The sequence below is a fragment of the Culex quinquefasciatus genome, chromosome 2 (genome assembly GCF_015732765.1).
Source record: "Culex quinquefasciatus strain JHB chromosome 2, VPISU_Cqui_1.0_pri_paternal, whole genome shotgun sequence".
Classification (NCBI taxonomy): Eukaryota; Metazoa; Arthropoda; class Insecta; order Diptera; family Culicidae; genus Culex; species Culex quinquefasciatus.
In genome coordinates this window covers 40,595,396-40,610,361 of record NC_051862.1, presented here as the reverse complement: position 1 = coordinate 40,610,361, position 14,966 = coordinate 40,595,396, and the positions used below count along the sequence as shown (strand labels likewise).

The following is a 14,966-nucleotide window of genomic DNA, read 5'->3' as shown; positions in this document are numbered from 1 at the left end:
CGTCGCTTACAGCACCCAAATTTTCCGGAAAAAAATCAAGATGGGAATCAAGATAGTGGATCTTGAGGGACATGTTGACGCCCAGCTCCTTGTAAGAAGTGAGCAGTTTTTTCACCAACTCAGCATAGTTGTTTGCTTTATGGTTCCCTAAAAAGTTTTCGCAGACCTGCTTGAAGCAGTTCCACGCCTTCAGCTCCTTGGTGTTCAGCTGGCTCGGAAACGTCTCGTCCTTCATCAGCAGTTTAATTTGCGGCCCGATGAAAACTCCTTCCTTTATCTTCGCCTCAGAAAGCTTTGGGAACTTCTCCTTCAAATACGCAAATCCCGGTCCAGTTCGATCCAGAGCTTTAACCCAATTTTTCATCAATCCAAGTTTAATGTGCAGGGGTGGAAGCAACACCCTGATCGGATCAACAAGAGGAGTTTGGATCACGTTTTTGTGTCCAGGAATCAAACCTTTTCTCCGTGGCCAGATCTTCTTTTTGTAGTGTTTAGCTCGATCGCGACTGTCCCACTCGCAAATGAAACAACCATGTTTCGTGAACCCCGTCTGCATACCCAGTAGCAGGCAAATCGCTTTAAGATCTCCGCAAATGTCCCACATGTGCTGGTTGTACTTAATGGCTTGAAGTAAAACATCAAAACAAGCATAAGACTCTTTCAAAGAGGACGACCACGCTACCGGTACGGACGGAAGTTTATTGCCCTTATGCAGCAGAGCTGCTTTTAGGCTTGACTTGGATCCGTCGATGAACAGACGCCATTGATCAGCTTCGTGAGAATGGCCAAGTTTCTCCATCAGTCCAGCTACGTCAACACAATACATGAAACCTTCGCTCCTTGTAAAAAATGGTGTAAACTCCTCATGGCGGTTCCGGAAGTAACAAATTCTTGCATCACGCTGTAGTACATCGTAGTCCTTGAGCCGACTCGCCAGAAATTCAGCCTTAGATTTGGATAGCCCCACATCTCGTACCAGATCATTCAATTGTGACTGATTTAGCTTTCCAGATGGTTCACTAGGAGGAATGAAATCGGATTGAGATTGCGAAGCAACCAGTTCGTCTTCGTCGACTTCCATCCTCTCCTCTTCAGCGACATACACTGGCAGCAGGTTTCCGGTGCTGTGGACAGCTGGTTTCACTACTGAGGTAACGTTCGGATATATTAACTTGTTTTTCGTCTTCGCCGTTATTCCTATAAAATATGAATACATTTTTTGCTCTTGTTTTTTTCTATTTAAGGCCTATGAAAAAATAATTTCATATAAAAAATAAACCTCTACATATTTGCTTACCTGCAACATTAACCAAGCAAAAATAACAATCTGTAGCATGATTTGTTTGCTCCATCCAAATCATAGGGGTAGCAAATGGGAGTTGTCGCTTTTGTCTACCCCACGCGTAAAGAAGACTTGTACATGAAGAACAGCAAATTCCGGGCGCCCATGGTTTCCCCAATTGAACTACTCGGCCGAAGTACGCCTCGTACAACTCTATAACGCGCGGTGTAAGTTTACGTTGTTGGGCAGTAAAAGTTAGTTCTCCGCAGATGTAACAAAATTTATCCGGAATATTAATGCACACTCGTGGCATTGTTGAAACTTAAACGAATCGCAGAGGTGCTCCTTTCGGCAGTTGATGCGCAAGCGTTTAGTTAAGAACAATAGATCATTTTGACGTTTCGCGCAGACGCACACCAGCGCACCATTAGGTTTTGGTGGCTTTTACCTATACAACTTTACTTTGTGTTCGTGCACGTTCATGCAATAAAAATTTGTGTAGATATGTCTTTCAAAATCATAGTCCTTAAGGATAAGTTTGATGATGGGAATGGGAATTAAATTTAAACCCAATAATCAGATTGGCGAACATAAACAATGCATAAAAACCTGACCTTTTCGAAAAAATCTAATGATGGGAATGGATTCAACAGACAAAATTACATTAAAAATGATCAATTTGACTGACGAGACATCGACCTTTAGCCATATTTGAGTCATATTTTAACATAAAATCGATTTTATTTTGAAAAAATCATAGAAAATTCTATTTTTACTCAAAAACCCAACCTTTTCGAAAAAATCTAATGATGGAAATGGATTCAACAGACAAAATTACATTAAACATGATCAATTTGACTGACGAGACATCGACCTTTAGCCATATTTGAGTCATATTTTAACATAAAATCGATTTTATTTTGAAAAATCATCGAAAATTCTATTTTTACTCAAAAACCTGACCTTTTCGAAAAAATCTAATGATGGAAATGGATTCAGCAGACAAAATTACATTAAAAATGATCAATTTGACTGACGAGACATCGACCATTAGCCATCTCAGAGTCATACTTTAACATAAAATTGATTTTATGTTAAAAAAATCATCGAAAATTCTATTTTTACTCAAAAACCTGACCTTTTCGAAAAAATCTAATGATGGGAATGGATTCAGCAGACAAAATTACATTAATAATGATCAATAAGATTGCCGAGACAAACTTATTTAACGTTCTGCAAAGCATTTTTGATTTTTATTATTGATATCCCAGCATAATTGCACTTGCATGCAAGTTGGAAAAACTTGAATGAGAACCAACTGAAAATATAATTTTAAAATGGCTGTAAATATGCGTAGAAACAATCAAATTTTAAAAACCAGGGGTGTTTCAGAAAGGGGAAAACGTGAACTTTAAGATAACTGTATTGGTTTAGTTGTTTATTCAACAGTTCTTTTGTAAAATAGTCGACAAAGTAGCTAAATTTGGCCTAAACTAACATTTCAAACGGGTGTATCTCAAAATTGGGACCATTTGGAGCAATTCTGGACCCAGATTCGGATTCAGCAGGCAAAATTCTACTAGGAACACATATACTCATCTCAGAGACAAAATCTTGTTGGACTGTGTTACAAATGTTTACGGTAGTCTAACTTGTACGTGCGTCAAACGCGTTCTGACCTGGAATTCCTTTGGCCAGTTGTCGCACTTACATCAATTTTCAGGGAGTGACAAGATAGCACGACAAGATGGAAACTTCTTTCATATGTAAAGTGACAAAAATGCATGGAGTTTTTTCGGTTTTTGTTGAATATCTCAGAATTGAAATCGAATTTTGAGGATCTGTGAAGGTCAAAAGGTGAGGCATTGTGAGATGCACAAAATGGCGTTCTTAACTCAATTCAGCCCAAAATGCACGTACGACAAGTTAGCACGACGGCGACGAATTAATGTTTTTCATTATAAACACTGAACCACATATATTCATAAAACGAAACAATTACATTCCAGTATAGATTTGCACACAATTTATTGTATGATTTGACATAACACCACTTACTTAAATTTCCAAAATCTTTTTTAAAAAAAATTTAAATTTGGCTTTTTTACAATTCGGATCAAACTATTTTTTTCCAATAAAACAAACAAAGAATTCTGCCCGACTTCCAGAAATTGATTTTATTTGTATTTCCTGGTTTGGTTCAAACATTGTGGGTGTCTTTCCTATGACCAAAGAAGCCATTTTGTGTCATTGATTCACCCATACAAGTCTCCATACAATTTTGGCAGCTGCCCACACAAAAATGGTGTCGAAAGTTAGTATAGGACTTCTGATAATCGAATCACAAACAAAAAAAATGTTTTTATATTATTTCATTTTCTTGTTTTCAGACATAAAATTTGAGTTCTACGACCCCATTTTAGTCAAATTTGAGTTGATGACTGCCTGTTAAAAAATAAAATGCATTTTTTTCAATATCGCTTCACCGCCGTTTTGGCCGCCATCTTGAATTTAAAATTCTAAATCATTTTAGCGTAGGTTAGGGGTCAAACCTAAGCTCGACAATAAAAAATTAGTCAACGAAAAAAAAAATAGTTTTCCTGATTCGATTATCCGAAGTAAAATTTGTCTGAGGCCTTCGGATAATCGAGTCTGGACTGTACTATTCTAAGGACTGTTCAGGCACACAAGAAAAAAACTTTTTGTAGATTTTGAAATTAACTTTTTTTTGCATAAATCTTGCATAATGTTCCCATAAATCCGTTTTTTATACTTGATTTTTTTTAATAAGTTTTAGGGAACAAAAACCCGCGATTTTTAAGCCATGAAGGTGAACGGCCAACAACTATGCCGTGAAGTTATGATTTTTTTAAACCGGGTTATTAAAAAAAACATCAGAATCAAAAATATTTCTTCGACCAAATTTTACAAAATTTTCAAATGTTTTTTTTTTGGATGATCACTCATTAGCTCTATTTTTTGAATCGAAAAACTGCAAGTTAAAATCAAACTTTAAGTGGCCATGTCTCGTAAACAATGCACTTTAAAATTTTACATTTTTTCTGTGGCTCAAAAGATGTCGATTTTTGTCCCCTAAAACATATAAAATTTTTTCCAAATTTCAAAAATACGCATTGTGGTAAACAGTTTTTTTGTGACTAAGATGTTTTAATTTGTGTAATGTCAGAAAACTACCCAAAATACGGCTGAAAATTAAAAATTTTTTGAGGTGCTATTGCGTTTGTAAGTAACAAGCACATTTGTTAAATTTCAGCAATTTTTGAATAAAAAAAATCAAACTAAAAGATTATTTGAACATAATGTGAGTGTTTAAGGCCGGGACCGTGGTGTAGGAGTAAGCGTGGTTGCCTCTCACCCAGTCGGCGTGGGTTTGATCCCAGAAGGTCCCGGTGGCAAATTTTGACATGAGATTTGTCTGATCACGCCTTCCGTCGGACGGGAAGTAAATGTTGGCCCCGGACCAGGGATGGAATAATTGCGAAAAAATCAATTTCGCTTGAGCATTTTTTTCACCCGCGAAAGAGAGAGGAGGCAAATCACACAAAAAAAAATCGCTCCCGAAATTCTCCCAGAAAATCAATCTGCTGATGATTTTTTGTGAATTTCCTTGTCAGCACCACTCAAAATTATTTTTTATACTTTGTTTTCACACATTGCCCATCTACAAAATGTTACAGGCCAATTTCCGACGTGTAACGTTACACTTGCAAGTGTAGTAGTGAAAGAGATGTTCCGCCGAATAATCAAGATAATGATTTTTTTAGATACTTTTTACCGATCTTTCGTGCGCGAGAGAGAAGAGCATGCTTGGATTTTTTCTCTTGATGAACATCCAATGATTTTCTTTTGATGGTGATTATTCCATCGCTGCCCCGGACTAACCTAAAGGGTTAGGTAGATAGCTCAATCCAGGTGAAGGAGTCGTCTCCCTGGGCCCTGCCTCGGTGGAGTCGCTGGTAGGCAGTTGGACTAACAATCCAAAGGTCGTCAGTTCGAATCCCGGGGTGGTTGGAAACTTAGGTGTAAAAAGAAGTTTGCAATTGCCTCAACAATCAAGCCTTCGGACACCTAGTTTCGAGTAGGAATCTCGCAATCGAGAACACCAAAGCAATGCTGTAGAGCGGATAATTTGATTTTGATTTGATTTGTGAGTGTTTTAATATTTTCTTTAACGATTTTTTTTAAATCATACTCGACCAATAAAAACGTCTACACGAAGCGAAGATCTGCTTTAAATGTTGGGTTCCTGATGAATAATTATTTAATTATTTTTCTCCTGATAATCATTTACAGTCTTATTTTATATTTGCAAAGCAAACAGTTTTTATTGAAAGAAACAATTCTATCACTTGATTTTAAAATTACTGTTTGTGAAGATACATAAAGTTAAGAGTAATGGGATTAGTTAAAATTAATCATTTTATTGAACCCAAAACTATAGAATGAACATTTTTAAATTAGTTTCGATTTGTAGAATTTAAAATTCCAGAAATTTTGTATTCGTAAAGTGAACATTACTGATTCATTCCAAAAATAAACAGACTTCCCTTAGATTGCACTCTCCGTAGAATCAATCCCGAGTCAAGTTTTGTTTGCCTTTTATTAGGACTCGGACCGTTGCACTACTGCTGCAACGCTTGCAGTGCACTAAAGAGGCAAATAAATCAGTAGAGTAAATACAACTAATCTCACCGCCATCTTTGGTTAAGATGCACTCCAAGAAATTAGTTCAATTGCAAGAAATTATTTTTAAAACGGCAGCTTCTTACATTTTTTCTCAGTGCATCAAATACTCCCAGTCAGGTGGACTGTCGAGAAGGATGCACTGTAGGAAAAAAAAACCTCTTTTTATGCAATATTTGCCGCAGTCGGCAATCGGCTAGGCAAACAAAGAGCGCATTCTGCGCAAGTGTGTATGCCTGTCTGTATGATTATTGGATATTTTATAAACTCAAGGAAGAAAGCACGAGCCGCTCGTTTTTCATCATCTCCTAACAAGCCTATGGTGGTTAGCAGTGAGAAAGGGTAAGGCGCGTGAAAGATTAAATTATATTTCATTACATGCCGACTTGGTGCGAGACTAGTCTGTGCAATCACACAAACCCCACACACATGGAAGAAACAAGCTGGATTTATAAGTTTCAATTACTTAATAGAGAGCTAACTCTTACGAAGTTTTGCCTGTTGGCCAAATCGACGCGCCCAGAAGTTGTTTAGCAATTTTGGAATTGTATATTGTGTGAGAAAATTGATATGCACTGTGAAAAATTTAACCTTTCATTCCATCACACGACTTACATGAATTTTACAGAAAAATTTCTTTCCGTGTCTTCAATCCTCTCAATATAAGCAAAACGCACGCGGATTATGTTGCCTGGACGCACTTACATAAATTTTGGTTTGAAGTGCGATATGCAAATCGGATTATGCTCTTCGCCGCCACAACAACCCATTGCTTTTCCTCTCTTCTTGTGATGTCTGGCAAGACTCTGTCTTGATTGAGTGCCCCGGAGTCTGTAAACAGTAGTCGGACTCAAAATTGAGACTAACGACTGTTTGTGGACGCAAATCAGCGAAAAGTGGAATAAATTGGATACAGTTTAACTTGGTTAACCCGCTAAAGGAGTGAAACTTGGAGGAGGGGAGTGTGGGAGTGATGAAATCGAGATGGTGAGGTGATAAAACTGGATGTATTTATGGTATATGAAATCACATTTGGTTAGAAGGTTTTAAGGTTTAAGAGCACAAATTGAAGTCAGTCACAGACACAGTTCGTTACTTTCCCATAATTTCGTTGCCAGCCAGAAGGTTTTCGGTTGGAAGCACACGTATACACATTATTTCTTTAAACGATTTTTAAAGAGGTGATATGAGGAATTGAAAAATATTTGCAACGGCCTAATAGGGCTAAATAAAAATATGTTTATTCAATTTAATTTGAACAGCTGGAAAAATCCAAAAATTAAAATTATTATTATTATTATTATTATACTTCATGTTAAGTAAACACATGCTCACATATTGAAGTAACTATTCTCACTGCCTCGTGGCACCTGTCCGTGACTCCTACACAAATATCCATTCGTGCTGGAGGTAACAGTAATCGCTCCAATTAACTATCCAACAACTTGAAACGTGAAGAAGCGTTCTATTTCTGAACACATTTGTCAAGCGAAAGAGCAGCACTTCATTTATGGAAGATAAATGAGGCTTCATTTTTTGTCCTCTTCAAAAGCCAGAGAAGCTTTTCATGATGCACTGAAAAAAAAATCCTCAAATGTTTTTGTCAATTTCATAAAATTCCACCGCCCTTGAGTGCAACCCATAAATAAACAGCACCAAAAAGTTAAACCCAATTCCCGGTACCATTCATCTCCAGTCAAAACCAGCCAAATTCTTCACCCTCTCTATAACTGACTGAGGAGAATCAACGGCACAGACTATCCAAGTCAGTGGAACACAAAAAAATACTCCCCATTTAAACGTAATTTAGCTCACCGTAGTCTGGCCTTAAACGAGCGAGAGATAGAGATGACTTTGAGGAAGTTGGCGAGGAAACCGCACCTTGTTAACAGAACACCGCTGCTACTCCGGTGAAGAAAGAAGTTACTACTAATTATGTTGCTATTAGGTGATTTAAAAGACTTCTTCGCCGCAACCACAAAAGGAAAAAATTGCAGTAAAGTTGAGCGGTTAGTTCTCTCACTGGTGAGTGATAATTTATTACGCAAATTAACATTCTGAAAAGTGCAACGACTTCAGATTTGAATGCAATTTTCACTGCGCGTAGGTGGAAAATTCCGACACATAATGATGCACTTCATGTAACAAAAAGCAAACCTGGAGGGAAAAATTACAGTAAAATTAATCAAAATTCTTTCCCGGTGAGTTTTATTGACCATAAATCTCCACTTTTCGCACCATCGATCGTTCTAATCCAGGTTCAGGCCTCCATTTTCCCGGACGATGAGGTCTGCTTCGAGAAATCACAAAGCCAAAGGTCTTCTTCCTTCTGGGTATGTGTGAAGAGGTCGTAAATCATAGCCCCAGCAGTGTGGTACGAAGCGCCGAGAGAAGGTTAAGTGGGGCTGACTTGGGACGACGACGAAAAGGTCAATTTAATCCATTAAAGGTTCAGGCTTTCTTGGGCTAACTGGAGATTTTTATCACATTTGATCTAGAATTATAGTTTGAAGACAGCATTTTAATTTTTGTTTTTTATTTTCTTTACAGGTAATTGCAGATAAATTGTTGGTGCTGAAACTCAAATAACTAAATCAAGTAAGAAAGTTCTATTAAATCGCATTCCCATATCACGTCAAATATCTAACTCTGAATGGCGCCAAAACCTGTTGCCTTTTAAATCTCCACTTTTTTCCACCCTCCTCTTGAAATAACTTTTCCTTTCAAACACTCTTGAAGAGAGTGGCAGAGCTTGAGATACGCACCAGAAGCGCATCTCTCAATGCCATAAAAGAAGAGGCTTCCCCGCGTTCGATCTTGATGCGACTGAATAATCTCGGCTCAATGGGAACAACAACAAGAAAAAAAACACACACACAAAATGCAGGAACTTGAGAGAATGAAAAATAAGTATCATCATCGACATTGACCGGCCGGCGAAATCTCCATGACTGGTGGAAAAAAAAGAACTCCTCTTTCTTTGGAATGCATTTGTTTGGGGTTTTGTTACTTTTTTGTTAGAGTTATTTAAATGAGAATCCTTCTTCTTCTTCTTCGCCACATATTTAGCATAAATTCAGGAAAATCATAACTTGCGGAAACGTTTTCATGCTATCTTGTCGTACGTCGCTTTTTGACGTTCCGAGAAAAATGCGTTTTGACAATGAATAAACCAAAAATAGAGCACGCAACGTAAACAATAACAAACACGTTTTGTTTGGTTGACCATTCTGTGCATTGTCCCGAAGTTTGGTTGAAGTTGGTTGCTGGAGTCCCGAGTTAAATCATTGAACATGTTTACGGTAGTCGGGTAGGTACGTGTGTCAAACGCGTTCTGATTGGAAATCCCTTTGGCCATTTGTCGCACTTCAGCAATGTTCAGGGTGTGTCCTGATAGCACGACAAGATTTAAACTTCTTTCATTTGAAGAGTGATAAAAAGGCATGGGATTTTTTTCGGTTTCCTTTGAATATCTCAGGATTGAACTCGAATTTTAGGAACTTTTGTATGGAAATTCCCCTTTTTTTAATATTTTTTGAACATCAAAATATCGTTCATCAGTTCCCTGTAACATATCTCAAGAATAAATCCTATTTATTTTCTTTCCTTCCGAGCTAGAAAGACTATCTTCTCCTACTTGTTGATTCTAGTCCAGCACTTTCTCGCTCTAGAGCCAAACTCACTCTTATCAGTGTGTGATTATAGTGCCATCAGGTTAACGAACTACAAATCTACCCACACCGGGTCCAAGTCCTCCTCAGAGTGGCTCTTCTTACTTGCGGGAGGAAGGAAATTAATATTTACCCAATTCGTGTTTACTTTTTCCCATTTCCTCCACACGTCCTCGAACTATCTTTTTCTCGATCATAACAGCACGACTCACACATGGTTAAGGGTGGATGAGGAGACATTTGAACTAGTTTAAGATAAATGTGTTAAAATTGTATTGACGAAAATTACTTTTTCTATTTAAGCTTTTGAATTTGATTTTAATTATTTCTAATTTAAAGAAGTTTCAAACAAGTTTTGACAGGAAGCCTACCATTGGTCACTCAACCCTAACTCGGACCATCTCACTCGGCTGGAGGTCCTTTCTCTTCTCGCACCGAACTAAATCATCTCACCATGAGCAACAGACTCACACTCTTGGGGGAGGTGTCGTCGTGAAGTGACCTTGTGGTACAGTTTAGCAATCATCACAATGAAAAAATTTACAACAACAAACATTAATTCACACAAAAAAGCAAGAAATTTAAAATAAAAATTGAAATTGAATTGAAATTTAACAAATACATTGAGGAAAATTTAACAATTTTCAAAACTTTTTCTCACAGTGCACTTAACACAAACAGTGCTGCGAGTGTTTTATGCTCTGTACACACCGTGAAAAAGAAGAATTGGTGCGGTATGTTTGCCATTGCCGAGCATAATAAACGACCGTCATAATGTGTGGAGAGTAGCAGAGCTCAATAAATCGATTGGTTCCCACAATTTCCCATAACCTCACCATTCATGGGTAGCAGAAATTTATTCATGCGGTATTAGCGTGTCCCAAAAAAACACGAAGTCGAGGAATTCAATGTGCTCAGTTCTCAAATGATAGAAAATCATGTTAGAAACAACTCTCTCATACATGAAAACTTTCGGAAAAATCGTTTACCACGTTCCCTGGGCATTTTTTTGAAAAAAGTCAGTTTTTTCGACAATTTCACAAAATCTGCTCAGAAAAAATGGAAAATTTTAAAATTTCAAATAGCCTATACCATTAAATGATGGTCTGTGGTCCAATGAACAAGTTAATGTATCGATTTGGCCTTTTAAAACCTTGTTTTTACTTTCCCGGTAGCTTTTATGTCGAAAAATACGAGTTTTTGCTTTACTTTTTTTCAATCTTTTCCCTCGGTATTGAACACAAAAATTTCCTCATATGTGAGAATACATGCATCTTGTAGGAAATTTTCCGCTGAAGATTTTCGTCTAAGCAACTTTGAAGTTTCATTAACTCTGAGCTGAGATATTCCAGTTTTTCCTCGATTCTAGACTACTTGAAGCTTCAAAAATCATGGTTATCATTAATTGATCATTTGAATATCATTTTGTACAAGTTGGTTAGGTTATGCATCAATTCGTGATAAAATCATCGTTTTAAAACATTTTTCTAAAAACTCCTGGTATTCAGCGAAATAAAATCCAAAAAATATTCTTTCGATTACATTTTGTAGGTTTTTAGTTAATACAAGAATATTTGAAAATGTTGATATTAATCATCATTGGCATACACAGTAAAAAATAATGTAAATTTGGAAGCTGTAATTTTGGAAGGATGAATATTATCTCTTTTATGATGTAATTTTACCTCAATTTAGACTGAAAAATTGACATTACACCATAAAAGTGGTAAAATTACACAATTCCAGAAGTAAAATTGCACCTTTTTTCTGACATAAAAGATGTACCCCTTCCCAGATGTAATATTCTCATGATTTTTTTTTTCTGTGTACAATATTAAGGATAATTTAAGCCTAATTTGAAGTGCGGCTGTATCGCATCTGGTTTAAACATGATTGGTTAATCCTTCAATACTAAGGGCCACCTGGTGTTGTTTTCTCATGGCACACTACGTGCTAAATCAATGAATTACTTTTAGCAAATAACTCATATTTAGAGCATTTTGCATTTAAACCAATCGATGCACGTTTGCTGTGTTTCCATGGATACAAATAAACAAATAACAAATATAAGGTTCAATTGTACGCATTTCCGTGATCTGAACCACAACGTAACGTTTACACTCCCTTCTTATAACTCCTGTCGATAAATCCGATGTTCAGGTCAATTAAAAATATCACTAATATTTGGAATTTATTCTATAGGGATCCATCCATTAATCACGTAGACATTTTTTTTAAATCTCAGCTCCCTCCCCTTCTCATGGTCAATTGTCCATAAAAAAAACTTTTTTGGATGGAGCGTGGACAATTGCCAACCCCGTACAATCGAACCATATATTTCGATGCCTCTGTGCTCTTGTACTAAGCTTACTGGTTTTCCTATCTAGATAGCATAAGAGAGCACAGATGCATCGATTTGTTATTTGTTTATTTGTATCCATGGAAACACAGCAAACGTGCATCGATTGGTTTAAATGCAAAATGCTCTAAATATGAGTTATTTGCTAAAAGTAATTCATTGATTTAGCACGTAGTGTGCCATGAGAAAACAACACCAGGTGGCCCTTAGTATTGAAGGATTAACCAATCATGTTTAAAAACAGATGCGATACAGCCGCACTTCAAATTAGGCTTAAATTATTCTTAATATTGTATGCCAATGATGATTAATATCAACATTTTCAAATATTCAATATTCTTTCTTCACAAAAACTGGAATATCTCAGCTCAGAGTTAATGAAACTTCAAAGTTGCTTAGACGAAAATCTTTGGCGGAAAATTTCCTACAAGATGCATGTATTCTCACATATGAGGAAATTTTTGTGTTCAATACCGAGGGAAAAGATTGAATAAAAGTAAAGCAAAAACTCGTATTTTTCGACATAAAAGCTACCGGGAAAGTGAAAACAAGGTTTTAAAAGGCCAGATCGATACATTAACTTGTTTATTGGACCACAGACCATCATTTAATGGCATAGGCTATTTGAAATTTTAAAATTTTCCATTTTTTCTAAGCAGATTTTGTGAAATTGTCGAAAAAACTGACTTTTTTCAAAAAAATGCCCAGGGAACGTGGTAAACAATTTTTCCGAAAGTTTTTATGTATGAGAGAGTTGTTTCTAACATGATTTTCTATCATTTGAGAACTGAGCACATTGAATTCCTCGACTTCATGTTTTTTTGGGACACGCTAATGCGGTATCGATTTTATTGAGCCATTAATGAGCGGTCATTTGTAATCAGTGCTTTTGAATGAGCAAAAAAATCGTTTGAATAATTCAGAACATTGCGTCCAATTAACGTTACAAAAATGCACAATTTTATCAGCGACTCAATTTTGTTGCTATTTTTTTTTTTTTTCATTTATTCGAATTATAAAAAAGAAAAAACGATACACCAAATTTGTTCTGCCATTGAGCCACAAACGGTTGATATCAATATGTTGGGCGAACTCGTTAAATAAACTTTGCCGCGATATTGAATGGTTTGGGCGGGCCCGCGATCGAACTGGTCAATGCCAAACAGGGAGAGGTGGGGCATATGCAACGAACAAGGGGCCACAATCAGACAGTTAACGAAATGATTTGTTTTGGGATTCACAGATAAGTGAATCTATAATTGATTAAATTTAAAAAAAAAATTGCTCAAGTAATTGAATCATCACCGAAAATAACAGTGATGAAAGCTCAACATTTCAGCACATGTTCCGAAAAGTAAAGTTTTTCGACACTGTTTTGGTTTTGAGTAGTATTGTGTGTAATTCATTAAAAAAACTACAAAAATACAAAAATACAAAAATACAAAAATACAAAAATACAAAAATACAAAAATACAAAAATACAAAAATACAAAAATACAAAAATACAAAAATACAAAAATACAAAAATACAAAAATACAAAAATACAAAATACAAAAATACAAAAATACAAAAATACAAAAATACAAAATACAAAAATACAAAAAATACAAATACAAAATACAAAATACAAAAATACAAATACAAAAATACAAAAATACAAAATACAAAATACAAAAATACAAAATACAAAAATACAAAAATACAAAAATACAAAAATACAAAAATACAAAAATACAAAAATACAAAAATACAAAAATACAAAAATACAAAAATACAAAAATACAAAAATACAAAAATACAAAAATACAAAAATACAAAAATACAAAAATACAAAAATACAAAATACAAAAATACAAAATACAAAATACAAAATACAAAAATACAAAATACAAAATACAAAAATACAAAAATACAAAAATACAAAATACAAAAATACAAAAATACAAAAATACAAAAATACAAAATACAAAATACAAAATACAAAAATACAAAATACAAAATACAAAAATACAAAAATACAAAAATACAAAAATACAAAATACAAAATACAAAATACAAAATACAAAAATACAAAAATACAAAAATACAAAATACAAAATACAAAAATACAAAAATACAAAAATACAAAAATACAAAATACAAAAATACAAAATACAAAAATACAAAATACAAAATACAAAAATACAAAATACAAAATACAAAATACAAAAATACAAAATACAAAAATACAAAATACAAAATACAAAAATACAAAATACAAAAATACAAAATACAAAATACAAAATACAAAAATACAAAATACAAAAATACAAAATACAAAGTACAAAAATACAAAAATACAAAATACAAAATACAAAAATACAAAAATACAAAATACAAAAATACAAAATACAAAAATACAAAATACAAAATACAAAAATACAAAAATACAAAATACAAAAATACAAAAATACAAAAATACAAAATACAAAAATACAAAAATACAAAATACAAAATACAAAATACAAAAATACAAAAATACAAAAATACAAAATACAAAAATACAAAAATACAAAATACAAAAATACAAAAATACAAAATACAAAATACAAAAATACAAAATACAAAAATACAAAAATACAAAATACAAAATACAAAAATAAAAATACAAAATACAAAATACAAAATACAAAATACAAAAATACAAAAATACAAATACAAAAATACAAAAATACAAAATACAAAAATACAAAATACAAAATACAAAAATACAAAATACAAAATACAAAAATACAAAAATACAAAATACAAAATACAAAATACAAAATACAAAAATACAAAATACAAAAATACAAAAATACAAAATACAAAAATACAAAATACAAATACAAAAATACAAAAATACAAAATACAAAAATACAAAATACAAAATACAAAAACAAAAATACAAAATACAAAATACAAAAACAA

At 34.2% G+C, this 14,966-nt stretch overlaps 1 protein-coding gene across 1 annotated transcript in view; it reads left to right on the top strand.

Moving 5' to 3' along the window:
- The window catches only part of LOC6034682, a 158,378-nt gene extending 149,168 nt beyond the window's left edge, over positions 1–9,210 (top strand). Inside the window, exon 2 of the mRNA XM_038253514.1 lies at positions 8,537–9,210. Coding sequence (XP_038109442.1) covers positions 8,537–8,540 — 4 coding nt within the window. The 3' untranslated portion in view covers positions 8,541–9,210. The remainder of the gene's footprint in view (positions 1–8,536) is intronic.
- The last annotated feature ends 5,756 nt before the right edge of the window (positions 9,211–14,966 follow it).